This window comes from Capricornis sumatraensis, chromosome 8 (assembly GCF_032405125.1).
Source record: "Capricornis sumatraensis isolate serow.1 chromosome 8, serow.2, whole genome shotgun sequence".
NCBI classification, from domain to species: Eukaryota; Metazoa; Chordata; class Mammalia; order Artiodactyla; family Bovidae; genus Capricornis; species Capricornis sumatraensis.
Window position 1 is genome coordinate 91351774 of NC_091076.1, and position 14472 is coordinate 91366245.

The 14472-nt window shown below is 38.1% G+C and overlaps 2 protein-coding genes across 2 annotated transcripts; both read right to left on the reverse strand.

Annotated features, from left to right (window-relative positions):
• Positions 1-4206: 4206 nt before the first annotated feature.
• Positions 4207-4503, reverse strand: LOC138084058 (keratin-associated protein 3-3). The gene has a single exon (XM_068978137.1). It carries the CDS (start codon positions 4501-4503, stop codon positions 4207-4209), a length of 297 nt encoding a protein of 98 aa, XP_068834238.1.
• Positions 4504-11031: 6528 nt separating this feature from the next.
• Positions 11032-11328, reverse strand: LOC138084056 (keratin-associated protein 3-3-like). Its single transcript, XM_068978135.1, has one exon. The coding sequence runs from the start codon at positions 11326-11328 to the stop codon at positions 11032-11034; it is 297 nt and encodes a 98-aa protein (XP_068834236.1).
• Between the last annotated feature and the right edge of the window lie 3144 nt (positions 11329-14472).

Consider the following 14472-nt stretch of genomic DNA (forward strand, 5'->3'; position numbering starts at 1 on the left):
GCATTGAAAACTGCTCATGTCTTCTTTTGAAATTAATGTTACAACTCATTTAAATGCTATTTATTTGTTTGTGCCACCACCATAAAAGTGTTCTGTGTGATTAGCCATCTTCAATGCTTTTTGTGGTCTTGCTGTGCTCACATTGTGGAGGACTGAGTGTATACTGAATTTGAAGTGTGTGTGTGAGAACCATACATGCCCATGTGCAAACTGAAAAGTCACTTTACATAACTGATGGGCATCACTTTTGCCCTACATGCCAAAATATAAATTGGTTATCAAAATGTGGAGTTGTAATCTTTGATTTCCTGAAACTTGCCTTCTCCACTTTTCCTATGCTTCACTTTTATATCAGAGATGCTGATTTTTATCTGTATCTCTAATAAGAATGAAATATAAATTCTGTTATAATTTTTTAGTCTCAGGAAGCTAAACCTTTGTTAACTACACTTCAGTATAGAAGGAAGAAAGTTACAAAAGGCATTTCTTCTGGGACATGGAAGCTGTTTTCTCTTATTTACTTATTTATTTAATTTTGAAGGCCTCAATTTCATGAAAATTAAATATGCTGGAACTTGGGAATAAAAGTCTATTGTATGAGTTCCAGCAATTCCAATGGATGAACTCCCTGGGGCAGTACTGAATGGATAGGGATCTGAGATGTAAGTTTTCTGGGTTCTTTCTTAAGTTTTATCTCCAATTTTCAGTTTTCTTGCCTTTGATTGTGGTATTTATTTCATTTTAAAAAGTGTACAGAGCAAATTGTCTGCAGAATGTTAAAGGTCTTTATGGGGTGGGTAGCCCATTACTCCGACAAAGTTAAAATTTTCATGATCCAGAATAAACAATTATTTTTGAACTCTGAGGACTTCTTCCTTAAATAGCTGATAATGGAAAAACAACCAACCAACCAAAACCAAACCTGGAGACTTAAGATAGAGGATTAAAATAGTCTCTTAGAATTTATTATTCATTGAGCAAAGTTGGTTTTGATTTTAGTAATTCTCCTTGTATTTCAACACTATGCTAAGAGTTCTTAACTGTATAGAAATTAGACATCCTTTTACTCTTTGATACCCTCTTTTTAATGTGGGTTTTCCCCTCATTAAAAAAAACATATTCTATTGATCTTTGTTAATTCAGCAGTTTGACTATGATATATCTAGATGGTGTGTGTGTGTGTGTATGTGTGTGTGTGTTTAGGCTGTATTTATCCTGTTTGAGATTCTTGAATTTGTGATTTACTGAAATATATCACTAAATTTGGAAAATTTTCAGCTTCCCCTCCCCCAATTTTTCCTGCCCATTTTCACTTGCTTATCATTCTGGAACTCAGATTTCATGCATATTGGACTACTTGACACTGGCCCAGAAGATTTAGTTGGCATTTTCTATTCTGGTATTAATGTTGACTTTTTAAAATTATAATCTTAGTTCTAGAATTTTCATTTGCTTTACTCTTAATTTAAATAAATTTAATTTATTATTAATTTATCAAATAGAGTTAAAAATTTTTACTTTTTCTGGTGAGATTCCTCATCTTGTCCATTCTTTTCCCTTTTGTTCATCCTTCCCTTTAAATCCATGAAAATATTGATAATATCTGCTTTAAGATATTGTCTGCTAATTCTAACATCTATATATCTATGGATCTATTTCTATTGGCAGCTTTTTCTCTTGTTTATAGGTGAAATTTTCTTGCTTCTTCACATGTCTGGAAATTTTAAATTATATGCTATCCATTTTAGATAATACATTTTAGGAAATTTCAATTATGTTGCAGAGTTTTGAGTGTCGGGCTTTGTTCTGACAAGACGTCAAATCTCTGGAAGGTCCCCTTGCTCCTCTCAGGTTAGGTTTTAGGTTTTTCCAGGGCAGGTATGATTTCATGTGTTCTCTTCCCAAGGTTGTGATCCTTATTCTTTTGGTGTGTTCTTCTGGAATACCAGTAGAATCCCCAAGGTACACAAAGAGTTTTGGCCCCTCTGGATAGTCCATTAGTACTGAATGACTTCTGGTATTTCCAGTCAGCTCTTTATCCCTCAAAAGCCATTCTATGCCAAGCTCATAGAATTTCATTCAGTGCTTGTGAAAAGCAGCCTTCTGTTGGCTACCGTCTTTTACACAGACTGCCTCACCTTCCCTGATATATCTACTTCCTTCTAGAACACAATCATGAATTCCAGTTGCCTAAACTTCATTTGCTTCCCTGGCGGCTCAGACGATAAAGAATCCACCTGCAGTGCAGGAGGCCTGGGTTCGATCCCTGAGTTGGGAAGATCCCCTGGAGGAGGGCATGACAACCCTCTCCAGTACCCTTGCCGGGAGAATCCCCATGAACAGAGGAGCCTGGTGGGAAGTCCATGGGGTCACAAAGAGCCGGACACGACTGAGCAACTAAGCACAGCACAGCACAGACTTTATTTATATATGCCACTTGTGTTTTGACATTTCTAGAGCTGTCCTTTTTAAACTGGTGACCTTACACTACTGCCTAGTATCTCTCGACATCTTTTCCATACTCTTTTGATCTCCAGCTTCAGTCAACTTGTATTTGACTGTGTCTTTTTTCCTTTTTATCACTTAAATCTTAATTTCTTAATTGTTCTCAATTTTTCCATACCACAGCACTTCTCTAATGCACATTTTGAACTCACATTTTTTAAATTGAAGTATAATGAGTTTACAATGTTGTGTTAATTTCAAGTTTATAGCAGTTATACATACATATATGTGTGTGCGCTAAGTTGCTTCAGTTGTGTTCCTCTCTTTGTGACCCAAGGGACTGTAGCCTGTCAGGCTCCGCTGTCCATGAGATTCTCCAGGCAAGAACACTGGAGTAGATTGCCATGCCCTTCTCCAGGGGATCTTTCAGACCCAGGAATTGAACCTGTGTCTCTTATGTCTCCTGCATTAGCAGGCAGGTTCTTCACCACTAGCACCACCTGGGAAGCCCCTGCATATAAATACATTCTTTTTCAAATTCTTTTCCATTATAGTTTATTACAATATTTTGAGTATCGATTCCTGTGCTATACAGTATAATTCATATATTTTTATTAAAATAGAATGGTGCTAAGTCGCTTCAGTCGTGTCTGACTCTGTGCGACCCCATAGATGGCAGCCCACCAGGCTTCCCAGTCCCTGGGATTCTTCAGGCAAGAACACTGGAGTGGGTTGCCATTTCCTTCTCCAATGCATGAAAGTGAAAAGTGAAAATGAAGTCACCCAGTCGTGTCTGATTCCTAGCGACCCCATGGACTGCAGCCCACTAGGCTCCTCTGTCCATGGGATTTTCCAGGCAAGAGTACTGGAGTGGGGTGCCATTGCCCTCTCCGAAATAGAATGCTAGCATTCAATAAATAATTGTTAATTGTATGAAGAAGTGGATATTGTGTATATATCTGCCCTACTTTCCAGACAATCAGTTCATTTTTAGCAGGGATGGTAAAACACAAGGTACATAATAGGTACTTAATATGTTTATTGAATGAATAATATTGCTATATATTTTTTGCACAAATAGATCTAATCTAGATTAGTTGATCTATTAGGTCATATTTGGTCTTTGGATCATATTTGGTGTTTCCCAATCTACCTTAAACCATTTTAGAGGAAGGACAAGTCAGGGAAATTATGCTGATATCCTGGACCATTTTATATGCAACGCCATTTAGTTTTCTTAAAACAACAAGAACAACAAAAGCAAGAAGTATTTGTCTGTACTGCCACCCTTTTCAGTTTTGCAGATGTTCTCAGTTTCTTAACATGCTGACCTTTGGAGTTAAGAAATACATTCGATGAGTTAACAAAAATAAATGGAAGTAATTATAGACATTTGTGTTATGCCAGAGATGTAAACTTTATTAGAATAATCATGAAGAAGTTCCTCAATTTCCAGAAAGATACCATTCAAGACTGGAAACAGAATTCCCAAAGCACCAAAGAAAGATACACTTTGACATGAAGGAACTGAACAACGCTGGGAAACCTGTAGGCATCTACCGACTTCAGTTGTCCTTGTTCACCGATGTCCACTACACGGCCATCGAAAGTCTCTTGGCCTGTTTTTTGTGAGGGTTGTCTGTGATAATGCCTTGTTCCAACTTCGAAAGCTGAGACATAATTAGTTGCAGGTATTGAGACAGGTGAGCACTGAAGCTTCTGGGTTGACTCTGTGTCAGGCACTGGGTGAGGCCGTGTCGGTCAGCAGCAGCTTGGGATGCAGGGCTCACAGCTGGGCTGAGTGTAGGTTGTGAGGTTGATGCTTTCCAGGCCTGGGGTGGGCTGGGAAGAGTTGAGCAGGAAGCAGGTGGGCACACAGGGCTGAGGAATGTGGCAAGGTGGGGGGCAGTTGTCACAGCAGGTTGGCTCCAGCAACCAGACTGTGTGTGGGCAGGTGCTGGGCAGGCAGACTCCGCATCTGCAGAATTTGTCAGAGGAGCAGATGGTGGTGGCGGGGCTGGTGGGGACGCTGCAGCAGAGGGGGGCACAGCAAGCCATGGTGTTGGGAAGCTGTGTTTTTTACTGATTTGGTTTAAAGAAGACGAGTCTCCTGGGGTGAGAATGTCTCTTTCTGCTCTGAGGCTCTTATATACCCTCTCCAGTGGGTGTTGGTCCAACCGGAAGGCTTCTTTCCTGTTCTTGTTTATGTTAGTGTACCCATTATCCTTTGACTGGTTTGACATTTAGATGCTTGTAAAGAGTCTTTATTTTCCTAATTAACCTTTGTTTGAGTTCACTGCTAAATCTGAACAGATTACTCTTGCTATTTGTCACTGCGACACAAGCTTTATGAGGTATCGTCAGTGGCTTCTGCTATTATAATTCCAGCATCAGCCCTGATGGGGAATATGCATGACAGTACAGCTGTAGGGTGTAGGTATTTTCCCTCGTGCTGGTCAGTTTTTATTTTCTTTACCTTTATCTGTTATCAATTGGTTTGATGAACTATTTTTCTTTTAAAGATAACTTATTTTTAGTAACTCTCTTTTAGCTTTGGGGACTTTAATAAATTAACTGACTTTTAATTGATATATAACATACATGTAACATTGTATTAGTAGCATTGTAGTGTTGGGATTTTTGAAGATCTAATTTACATTAATATGGAGACCCACACTATTATCCCATTTTTATTGTGAAATATTGCATATTCATTAAAAATTTCAGACTATATAGAAATGGATAAAGAAATTATCCACAACACGTTATCGTCAAGAGACTATCAGTGTTTATATATATCCCTCTAGCCATTTTTCTATATACTTGCTTATCATTTTATGACACCACTGGAATCACATTGTATATACCATTCTATAACTTGCATTTTCACTTAAATATATATTTTCCTGATCTTATATTCTTAAGTATATTTGATAACATTATTTTAAGTATTTCCTAGTGTTCATCACATAGTTGTACTTCTAAATTGCTTAGAAATCTCATGTATTAATCATTTAAACGCTTTGCAACTTTTCTTCTAAGATAATTGTGGCAATAGTAACAACTGTGTACATAAATCTTTATGCACATGTCTGATCATTTCAGAAAGAGGACTGATTATTGGATAGAATTATTGGAGCAAATGTTAATTAATGATATTTTAAGACCTTTGATATTCATTGCCATACTTCTCTCTAGAATTGTTTTATTTAGCCACTTTTTCTTGTTTACATATTCCCAACTGCTATTTGGAAATGCCTGTTTCTGTATACTTTGATGGATATTTTATTTTAAAAAGTGTGTGTCAATTTGTCAGGAGAAAATGAAATTCCATTGTTATAGTATTTGTATTTCTTTCATAACTATTAGGTTAAAACATTCTTTCATATACACATTGGCCATGTACATTTCTGTCGAAAACTGGCTTGTTTTGTTTCTTTCTCTACCGAGTGTGGGAAAGTTGAATTGTTAGCTTATATCTAAACACTAAGTAGGAGAATAATTTCACTACCAATATTCCTATCAATGGAAAGTGAAGTTAAAGACCTATGTTAATCTATCCACAATCAATTTTGTTCATTGTTTTTTTTTTCCCCCAAAGTAGTACGTTTTCTCCCCCAGTGAAATGTAGCTGTGGTAAGGAAGACCTGTATTCTAGTTCCAGAAGGCCATTTAGACTTCAAGCATAGTCCAGCATAAAGCGTGAGCTCAGTGCAGACTCCTGTCCAGGGTCATCCCGACAACTCAAACCATTTCCTCTCAGCTTGAATTCACTCATCCTTCAAGCCATGGTTCTCCTCTCTTTAAGTCTACCTGTATCTCAGTGCATGATGGTGGGAAAGTGTGTGGTTTTTTCCTGCAGAGGGTGTGGATTCAAGAGGACCCCATTAAGAGTTACAATTGGTCACTGTACTGCTGGCTACCTTTCTTGCTATGGCAAGCAATTAACTTTTTGGAAGCTCATCTTTCTCCTCTGTAAAATAAGGATGATTATATCTACATTCTTCAACTCTGGAGATTATTGTGAGGCTCGAATGAGATAAAAATGGATTACAATCCATAGATGAAGTGCAATGCAAAGGTAAATTATTGTCATTATCTAAGCAAGTTACAGATCAAACGCAGGAGAAGAGGAAGGCGGAGAAACTAAGTTAAAGAGCAACCTTACAGGAAACAGCAAAATTTACCTAAAAGTTCACACCTACAGTTAGAGAAAATGGCTGGCACAGAAATGAATACATTTCAGATTTTAAAAAGTTCTCTATGGCTCTGCTTGAAATAAAGTGTTCATGATCTTTACTGATGTCCCTGGATTTCCCCCAGATGAATCTTTGAATGAATACCTGCCAAATTGCTCACCCTTTTACTCAGGACAGATTAATATTTTTTTCCAGTATTTAAAAAATAATTCAGTAGGTATTTATTGAGCTGTTACCATATGCCAGAAACTGTGATTATACAAAAGTGAGCAAAATTAACATCATCCCTGCTTTCAGGAAACTTAGGGTCTGGAGGAAGGTTTGTCATATGTATACGTCTTATGTCATAATGTATTATTATAAGTTACTGTTGTTATAATTTATGAAGGAAAAGAAAAGACTGGGTTCCAAGGATAAAAAATAAGCTGAAGGAAAGTATTTTGACATTTTAAAGAAAAGTATTATAAAGGAGTTTTCAGACTCTTGCAGTTAGAATTTCATGGCAGAAAAATATCAGTCTCTTACTTAGAATGCATATTATTTTGAATCAACCTTGTGAGGATAAAGGAATTGTTGCTATTCTGTGTGGAATAGTATGTTTCTAGAACTAGAAATAAGACTTAGCATTACAGACTAGAAAGTCATAAAATACCAAGTTTATGAATAAACTCATATCTTTTATTGAAAGGACTTGTACTTCATTAAAATTTATTTTCTCTGCAATTGTCTAAGAGACCTGGGAATAACTCTCCTTTGTTGTTAAATTAGGATCATGAATCCTAGACAGGTAAGATGATTTGCCTTAAGTAGCCTGGTGACCGACTTGTTAAGAACTAAATATAGGACCTACTGGAACTGAGTTACCTTTTATGTGGTTTAAAATGTAAGTTTAAAGTATGTGTTAGACATATTAAACATACTTTATTTTTAGAAAGAAAAGGTACCCTTTTCCTTCAAGCAAGTGCAGGAAAAACATGGTGATCCTTGATGAATTTCAACAGTTTGAAAACCTACACACACACACACATGCACACCCACTCACGAACTTGTCTGGTTTTTGTTTTTTTTGAAATATAGTTGTGTCAATCTCTGCTCTACAGCAAAGTGACTCAGTTATACACAGACATTCTTTTTTAATGTTGTTTTATATTATGGTTTATCATAGGATACTGAACATAGTTCCCTATGCTATACAGTGGGAACTTTCTGCTCATCATCCTACATATAAAAGTTTACATCCGCAAATCCCAACTCCCAGTCCTTCCCTCCCCACTCCCCTTCCCCTTGGTGGCCACAAGTCTGTTCTCTATGTCTGTGAGTCTAGAACTTGCCCAGTTTTAATAACACCTTTTTACAGTCAGTAGGGCTGTATGTGACAGTAAAGATACCAAGATTGATCATAAGAAGTAACAGAAATAAGAAGTAAAATATGCTTGTTAGTCTCTCGCTTCAAATTTCTCACTGCTTCGAGGGTTCAGCCTGAACCTCCCTGCTGGGGGCCCACTTCAGGGTCTTTGCATTTCTTCTTTCTCTTTGGCCCCAGCCTCTTCCATCTTCAAGGCGTCCATGAGTTAGTAAGCTCCTGTTCTGCTCTTCACCTCTTCCACCTTGTCATCTCTCTCTCTCTTTTTTTTTTTTTTAATTCTGCCTCATCATCTCTTAATGCTTAGCTTGGATAGCTTGAAGCCTTTTCATAACTGTCCCTCACCCTGACACTGAGTCACCAGATAAATCTGGGTTTTAGTTACTCTGTGTGCTTGCCTGGCATACTGCTCACAGCTCTGTCACGGCAGAGATTCCATGGCATTCTAATTACATTCATGCAACATGCATGGAACACCTGTACTGTGATTGTAATAACTTGTCTATCTCCTTCACCAGATTTGAGGGGAAGGTGAGGGAACTTTAGATAATAACATTTCTTTTATCGTTATACTGTTAGTATGGATTTGAAGCCTGGCACAGGGGAGGCATGCAAGAAATGGTGGCCAAGTGAATGAGTAGACAGACTAAATCCTTTGTTGACTGGGTCCTGGGTTGTGTTCCATCTACCCCACGGCTTCTAAGTTCTGTTCATTCGAAGTTGAACTTCTAATAAACTTGTGGGATCCTCTGAGAAATTCTTCTCTGGAGAGAGTAACAGGGACAATGAGGACATTTAAAAACATTTATTTAAAGGCGTTTGCTTCTCCTCTTCCTTGCTCATTTTGTTTTTCCCATGGATGCTTTTGGTTCTAGCTCAATGCTTTATCAGAGTTTGACGTGTACCTTAATGTATATATTTTAATAGTTATATATAAATATTTAATATATATTATCTATTCTAAAATATATTTATGTTTATGTAATCTAAGGCTGGGAAAAATAATCTGTACAAGATAAAAGAAAGTAGGTTGGTGAAATGAAGTAAAATTAAGTAGTAGATTAAACCATGTTTAATCAGACTTTAGCTCTAGCCCTCAGACAATCACCTGGAAAATATTGCTGTTCTGTTCATTACTGGGGTAGTGTTGTGGCAGGTAGAGGGGTATTCCTATTGCCCTACTACTAGAACGGACCACTGTAAGTTTTCTCCAAGGGAAATGAAGTCAAAATGGTAGGCCCACTGTATGACCCAGTTGTTAGAACTGAATACCTGCCACTTTTAATCTATAAGCCAATATATCCTTGTCCACTACAGCTGGATTGGATGATTTTGTTAAAGATTTTTATACTTTTATTTCTTTTTCATATTTTCAGTTACTGTCGTAACTGTGTTTATTAAGTTTCTGGCTCTGTTAGCACTGGGGGTTCTGTGATGTGATAGAAAGAATTGGGCTTTAAAGTAAAATAGATATACAAGGAGCTGAATCCTGGTATTTTTAAATAACTTTGTGACTTTGAGAATGTTGAATCACTCTTAAAGCTTCATTTCTGTTTTTATGCTAATCACTGCAGATGGTGACTGCAGCCATGAAATTAAAAGACGCTTACTCCTTGGAAGAAAAGTTATGACCAACCTAGATAGCATAATCAAAAGCAGAGACATTACTTTGCCGACTAAGGTCCATCTAGTCAAGGCTATGGTTTTTCCAGTAGTCCTGTATGGATGTGATAGTTGGACTGTGAAGAAAGCTGAGCGCCGAAGAATTGATGCTTTTGAACTGTGGTGTTGGAGAAGACTCTTGAGAGTCCCTTGACTGCAAGGAGATCCAACCAGTCCATTCTGAGGGAAATGAGCCCTGGGTGTTCTTTGGAAGGAATGATGCTAAAGCTGAAGCTCCAGTACTTTGGCCACCTCATGCGAAGAGTTGACTCATTGGAAAAGACTCTGTTGCTGGGAGGGATTGGGGGCAGGAGGAGAAGGGGACGACCGAGGATGAGATGGCTGGATGGCATCACTGACTCGATGGACGTGAGTCTGAGTGAACTCCGGGAGATGGTGATGAACAGGGAGGCCTGGCGGGCTGTGATTCATGGGGTCACCAAGAGTTGGACACGACTGAGTGACTGAACTGAACTGAACTGAACTGAAGGGTTACATGAGTTAATACATATGATCTACCTGGCAAAGTGTAGGTAAGTAGACGTCTCACCCCCAAACTGTGTTTGTCTGAGGAAGAGAAAAGAGGGTGAATATAAAGATAAGCAATTTAAAGTAAGCAAGCCATGTTAGCAAGCTAGTTTTAGTCATTCCTCTGAGATTCTTTTTTAAAAATTATCTTTCCTTTATTTTAAAAATATTTTTTAAAATTTAAATTTATTTATTTTAATTGGAGGCTAATTCCTTTACAATATTGTATTGGTTTTGCCATACATCAACATGAATCCGCCATGGGTGTACACGTGTTCCCAATCCTGAACTCCCCTCCCACTTCCCTCCCCATACCATCCCTCTGGGTCATCCCAGTACACCAGCCCCAAGCACCTTGTATCCTGCATTGAACCTAGACTGCCGATTCGTTTCTTATATGATATTATACATGTTTCAGTGCCATTCTCCCAAATGAGAGAAATATACCAAGAACTCTAACATAAATGAAAAACACAGTTTGCCACAGAAACAAAGTTTATTGGAAAACCATCAAAAGTTATTTTTCCTCTATGAAAATGCCCAATACAAGAAATGTGACCCAAGAAGCAACACGACCAAGAAAATAGAGTCTGAGGTCTTATAGATTTCACTACTATTTTGATAATAGATGACCTCTATCTATCCAAATGAACCAAAGGGTTACTCAGCCAAATAAGCATATTTTAAAAAATTTTCTTTCCATGAAAATGAAAGTTAGGTTTCCATATCTATGCCACCTGATCTACATCACTATCTGATAAACTATTGAAGAAAGTAAATATCCAATAGATAGCTTCTGTGTTATTGTCAGGTACTGAGTGAGTCAGCCGTCGGTCAGCAGCAGCTTGGGATGCAGGGCTCACAGCTGGGCTGAGTGTAGGTTGTGAGGTTGATGCTTTCCAGGCCTGGGGTGGGCTGGGAAGAGTTGAGCAGGAAGCAGGTGGGCACACAGGGCTGAGGAATGTGGCAAGGTGGGGGGCAGCTGTCACAGCAGGTTGGCTCCAGCAACCAGACTGTGTGTGGGCAGGTGCTGGGCAGGCAGACTCCGCATCTGCAGAATTTGTCAGAGGAGCAGATGGTGGTGGCGGGGCTGGTGGGGACGCTGCAGCAGAGGGGGGCACAGCAAGCCATGGTCTTGGAAATCTGGTTTGCTTTTGGTTTCTAGGAAAGAAAGGTGAGGTTTCTAGGATGAAATGTCTCTTCTTACTTTGGGACTCTTATATACTCCTCTCGTTGAGTGTCGGTCCAATCAGAAGACATCCTCTTATTTGCATTTATGCCGCCCTTTTCCACTAAGATTCTCTAATCAGTTTGGTATTTACTTGCCCATTAAGAGTTCCTGAGCTTATTAGGGTAGTCATGTTTTTGACTCATTGACTTGTCATTAGATGATCATTTTTAACTTTACAGAGTTCTGGAATGCCAAATCTTGCATGAATTATGGATAATGAATCCAAGTGACAATTCAGCTAGTTTCAGAGGCTAAATTCTTCTCTTCATTCTCCCCCATAATTTTAAATAATATGGTTAACATGATATGATTTTTAATGAATAATTTTGGAATATGCAGTTTGATTAACTGGATCATGACATAGCTCCTTACAGGTGAATGTTGCATGTGACTATATGCATACATACATCACAGATATATTTGCCTTATTTATTGATGGTATAATTCAGTTTCTATTGAGCAAGCAAGAAGACAGCCAGAATAGACTAAGATGAAGCCTTTTTCATTATTTTTAATAAAGCTATAGTGAGTTTCCAAAGATTGTATTACTCTATGGACTTGTTTAGGCTTCCCTGGTGGCTCAGACGGTAAAGCATCTGCCTACACTGTGGGAGACCCAGGTTCGATCCCTGGGTTGGGAAGATCCTCTGGAGAAGGAAATGGCAACCCACTCCAGTACTCTCGCCTGGAAAATCCCATGGACGGAGGAGCCTGGTAGGCTCCAGTCTATGGGGTCGCAAAGAGTCAGACACGACTGAGCGACTTCACTTCATGGACTTGTTTGAAAACCAGTTTCAGTGCACCAGCCCCAAGCATCCAGTATCATGCATCGAACCTGGACTGGCGACTTGTTTCATATATAATATTATACATGTTTCAATGCCATTCTCCCAAATCATCCCCTCCTCGCCCTTTTCCCACAGAGTCCAAAAGACTGTTCTATACATCTGTGTCTCTTTTGCTGTCTCGCATACAGGGTTATTGTTGCCATCTTTCTAAATTCCAGAGGGATGGTACGGGGAGGGAGGAGGAAGGGGGGTTCAGGATGGGGAACACGTGTATACCTGTGGCGGATTCATGTTGATGTATGGCAAAACCAATACAATATTGTAAAGTAATTAACCTCCAATTAAAATAAATAAATTTATATTAAAAAAAGAACCCCAGAAGAAAAAACAGTCTCCATTCTCAAAGTTGTACCAGTGTTGTAGGGAGTCAAAGTCTGAATCCACTGGAAAAGATTCACCCAGGGCTGTTTTTTATTATTGTTAAATATACCACTATAAGAAAGTCACCTCAGTCTTCTTTCATTTTCACAGGAGTTATGTATTTTAAAATGAGATGCAGGAAAGAAGATATCATAAGATTCACAAAATCGCAGTGGGTTCTTGAAGGGGATTTGATCCAATGTGATTTAACACCATGGCACTCATAGAAATCATTGTTTTCACTGGCTTACTTCCTTACTTTGGATTCCTTCAATCTAATCTTCCTTTGAGGAATACCTTACACACATTCTTTGCCTCAATTCACCTTGGATTGCCTTACTGTAAGTTGGCAGATCAGGAAGTTGAACCAAGTAGTCTCCAATGTGTAATATACTATGATTCTAACATTTCTACATACATCCCCCATGATCAGCACAAAATCATTCAGAAAGTAGAATCTAAATTACATAATTTGTTAAATAGCAAATGTACAGAATCTGTTGTCTAAATTACAGATTTGTTGAATAAACACAATATACAGAATCTGTTGTCTCTGAGGAGACATTAGGGGAAGACCAACCTAGCCTGCCTAAAAGAGAAAGAAGTTGGCTAAAATAAAATCAGTGGGAAATACTAACTGTCACTGGTTGGTAAACCGTATATTTTGAGAACAAACCATATATGTTTGTGAAGTTGGTTTGATTTTGACGTAAATATTGATGTTTATCATAAAACACATCAAATAGAAATGAAGGTTGGAGTCTCCTAGGTACTTTATGACAATGTTTTTTCTTTTGTCCTTCCTCCATGTGCTGCTTCTCAAATCCTACTTGTCCCTCACACTCCAGCTTGAATATCCGTCATAAAGAAATTTTAGGTGGTTCTTCTAGATGTTTTCATTCTCTGCTCTTACATGTTATACTACTACATATTGTAGTTTCTCATCTCTATTTGTCTTCCTTACTCCAAAGGTAACTCTTTGAAAGTAGGAATTGTGTCTTAATCTTCTTTGTCTCTGTCAAGCACTTAGGACAATGCCTGGAACACAAGCATTTAATAAATGTCTACTGAATTGCATTAAATAACAGATGAGATTGAAAAACTGTATGTATCTATTTTTAGAATAGCCTCTAATAAGAATATAAAATATTACATAATCAGAGTGACATTTTATTTGTGCAGGGCTTTACAGTTGTCTGTTTTGATTTACATTCAAAAACTGTTCTGTTTTACATTCAAAGCTTCACCTAAACTACACAATGAAAAAAAAGATGTGGCTCAGCTCAGTGTTTGGGGTCCCTTCTGCAAGTTTGTTGATCTCTAATTGCCAATTCCTTAGCCTCTTTAGGGATGTAAGTGAGTTACTTACAGAGGCAGGGAAAAAAATTAAAATTAAAAGTAGATACTGACCTTGGAATTTAAAGTGATTCTAAACTTAGAGTTTAATATAATATCTTTTATTATCCAGGCAGTTTTCTTCACATATTTACCTATCCCTGTGCGACCTCTTTTTGGCTATGAGATTTATGTTGATTTCATCAGAAAGTGTAATTCTGCTGGACATATTTATGGGTTCATGATGCATACATGTGTCAAGAGTCGGGTAATTATGGCATTAGACATTGAGACAGCCCATGATTTGGGACAGAGTGGTGTTTATTTAAAGCAAGGAGGTCCATGATAGCATTTTTTCCACTTCTGATTTGAAATCATTGTTCAAAACGTAGAACACTTCTGCAAAGCTGAGCAGCTCTTAATGACAATTGCAGTCCCTTAGGGCAATGCGGGCAAGCTCACTGAGATTGTCTTTGGCTAGTAGGATTTTGCTTCACCCTC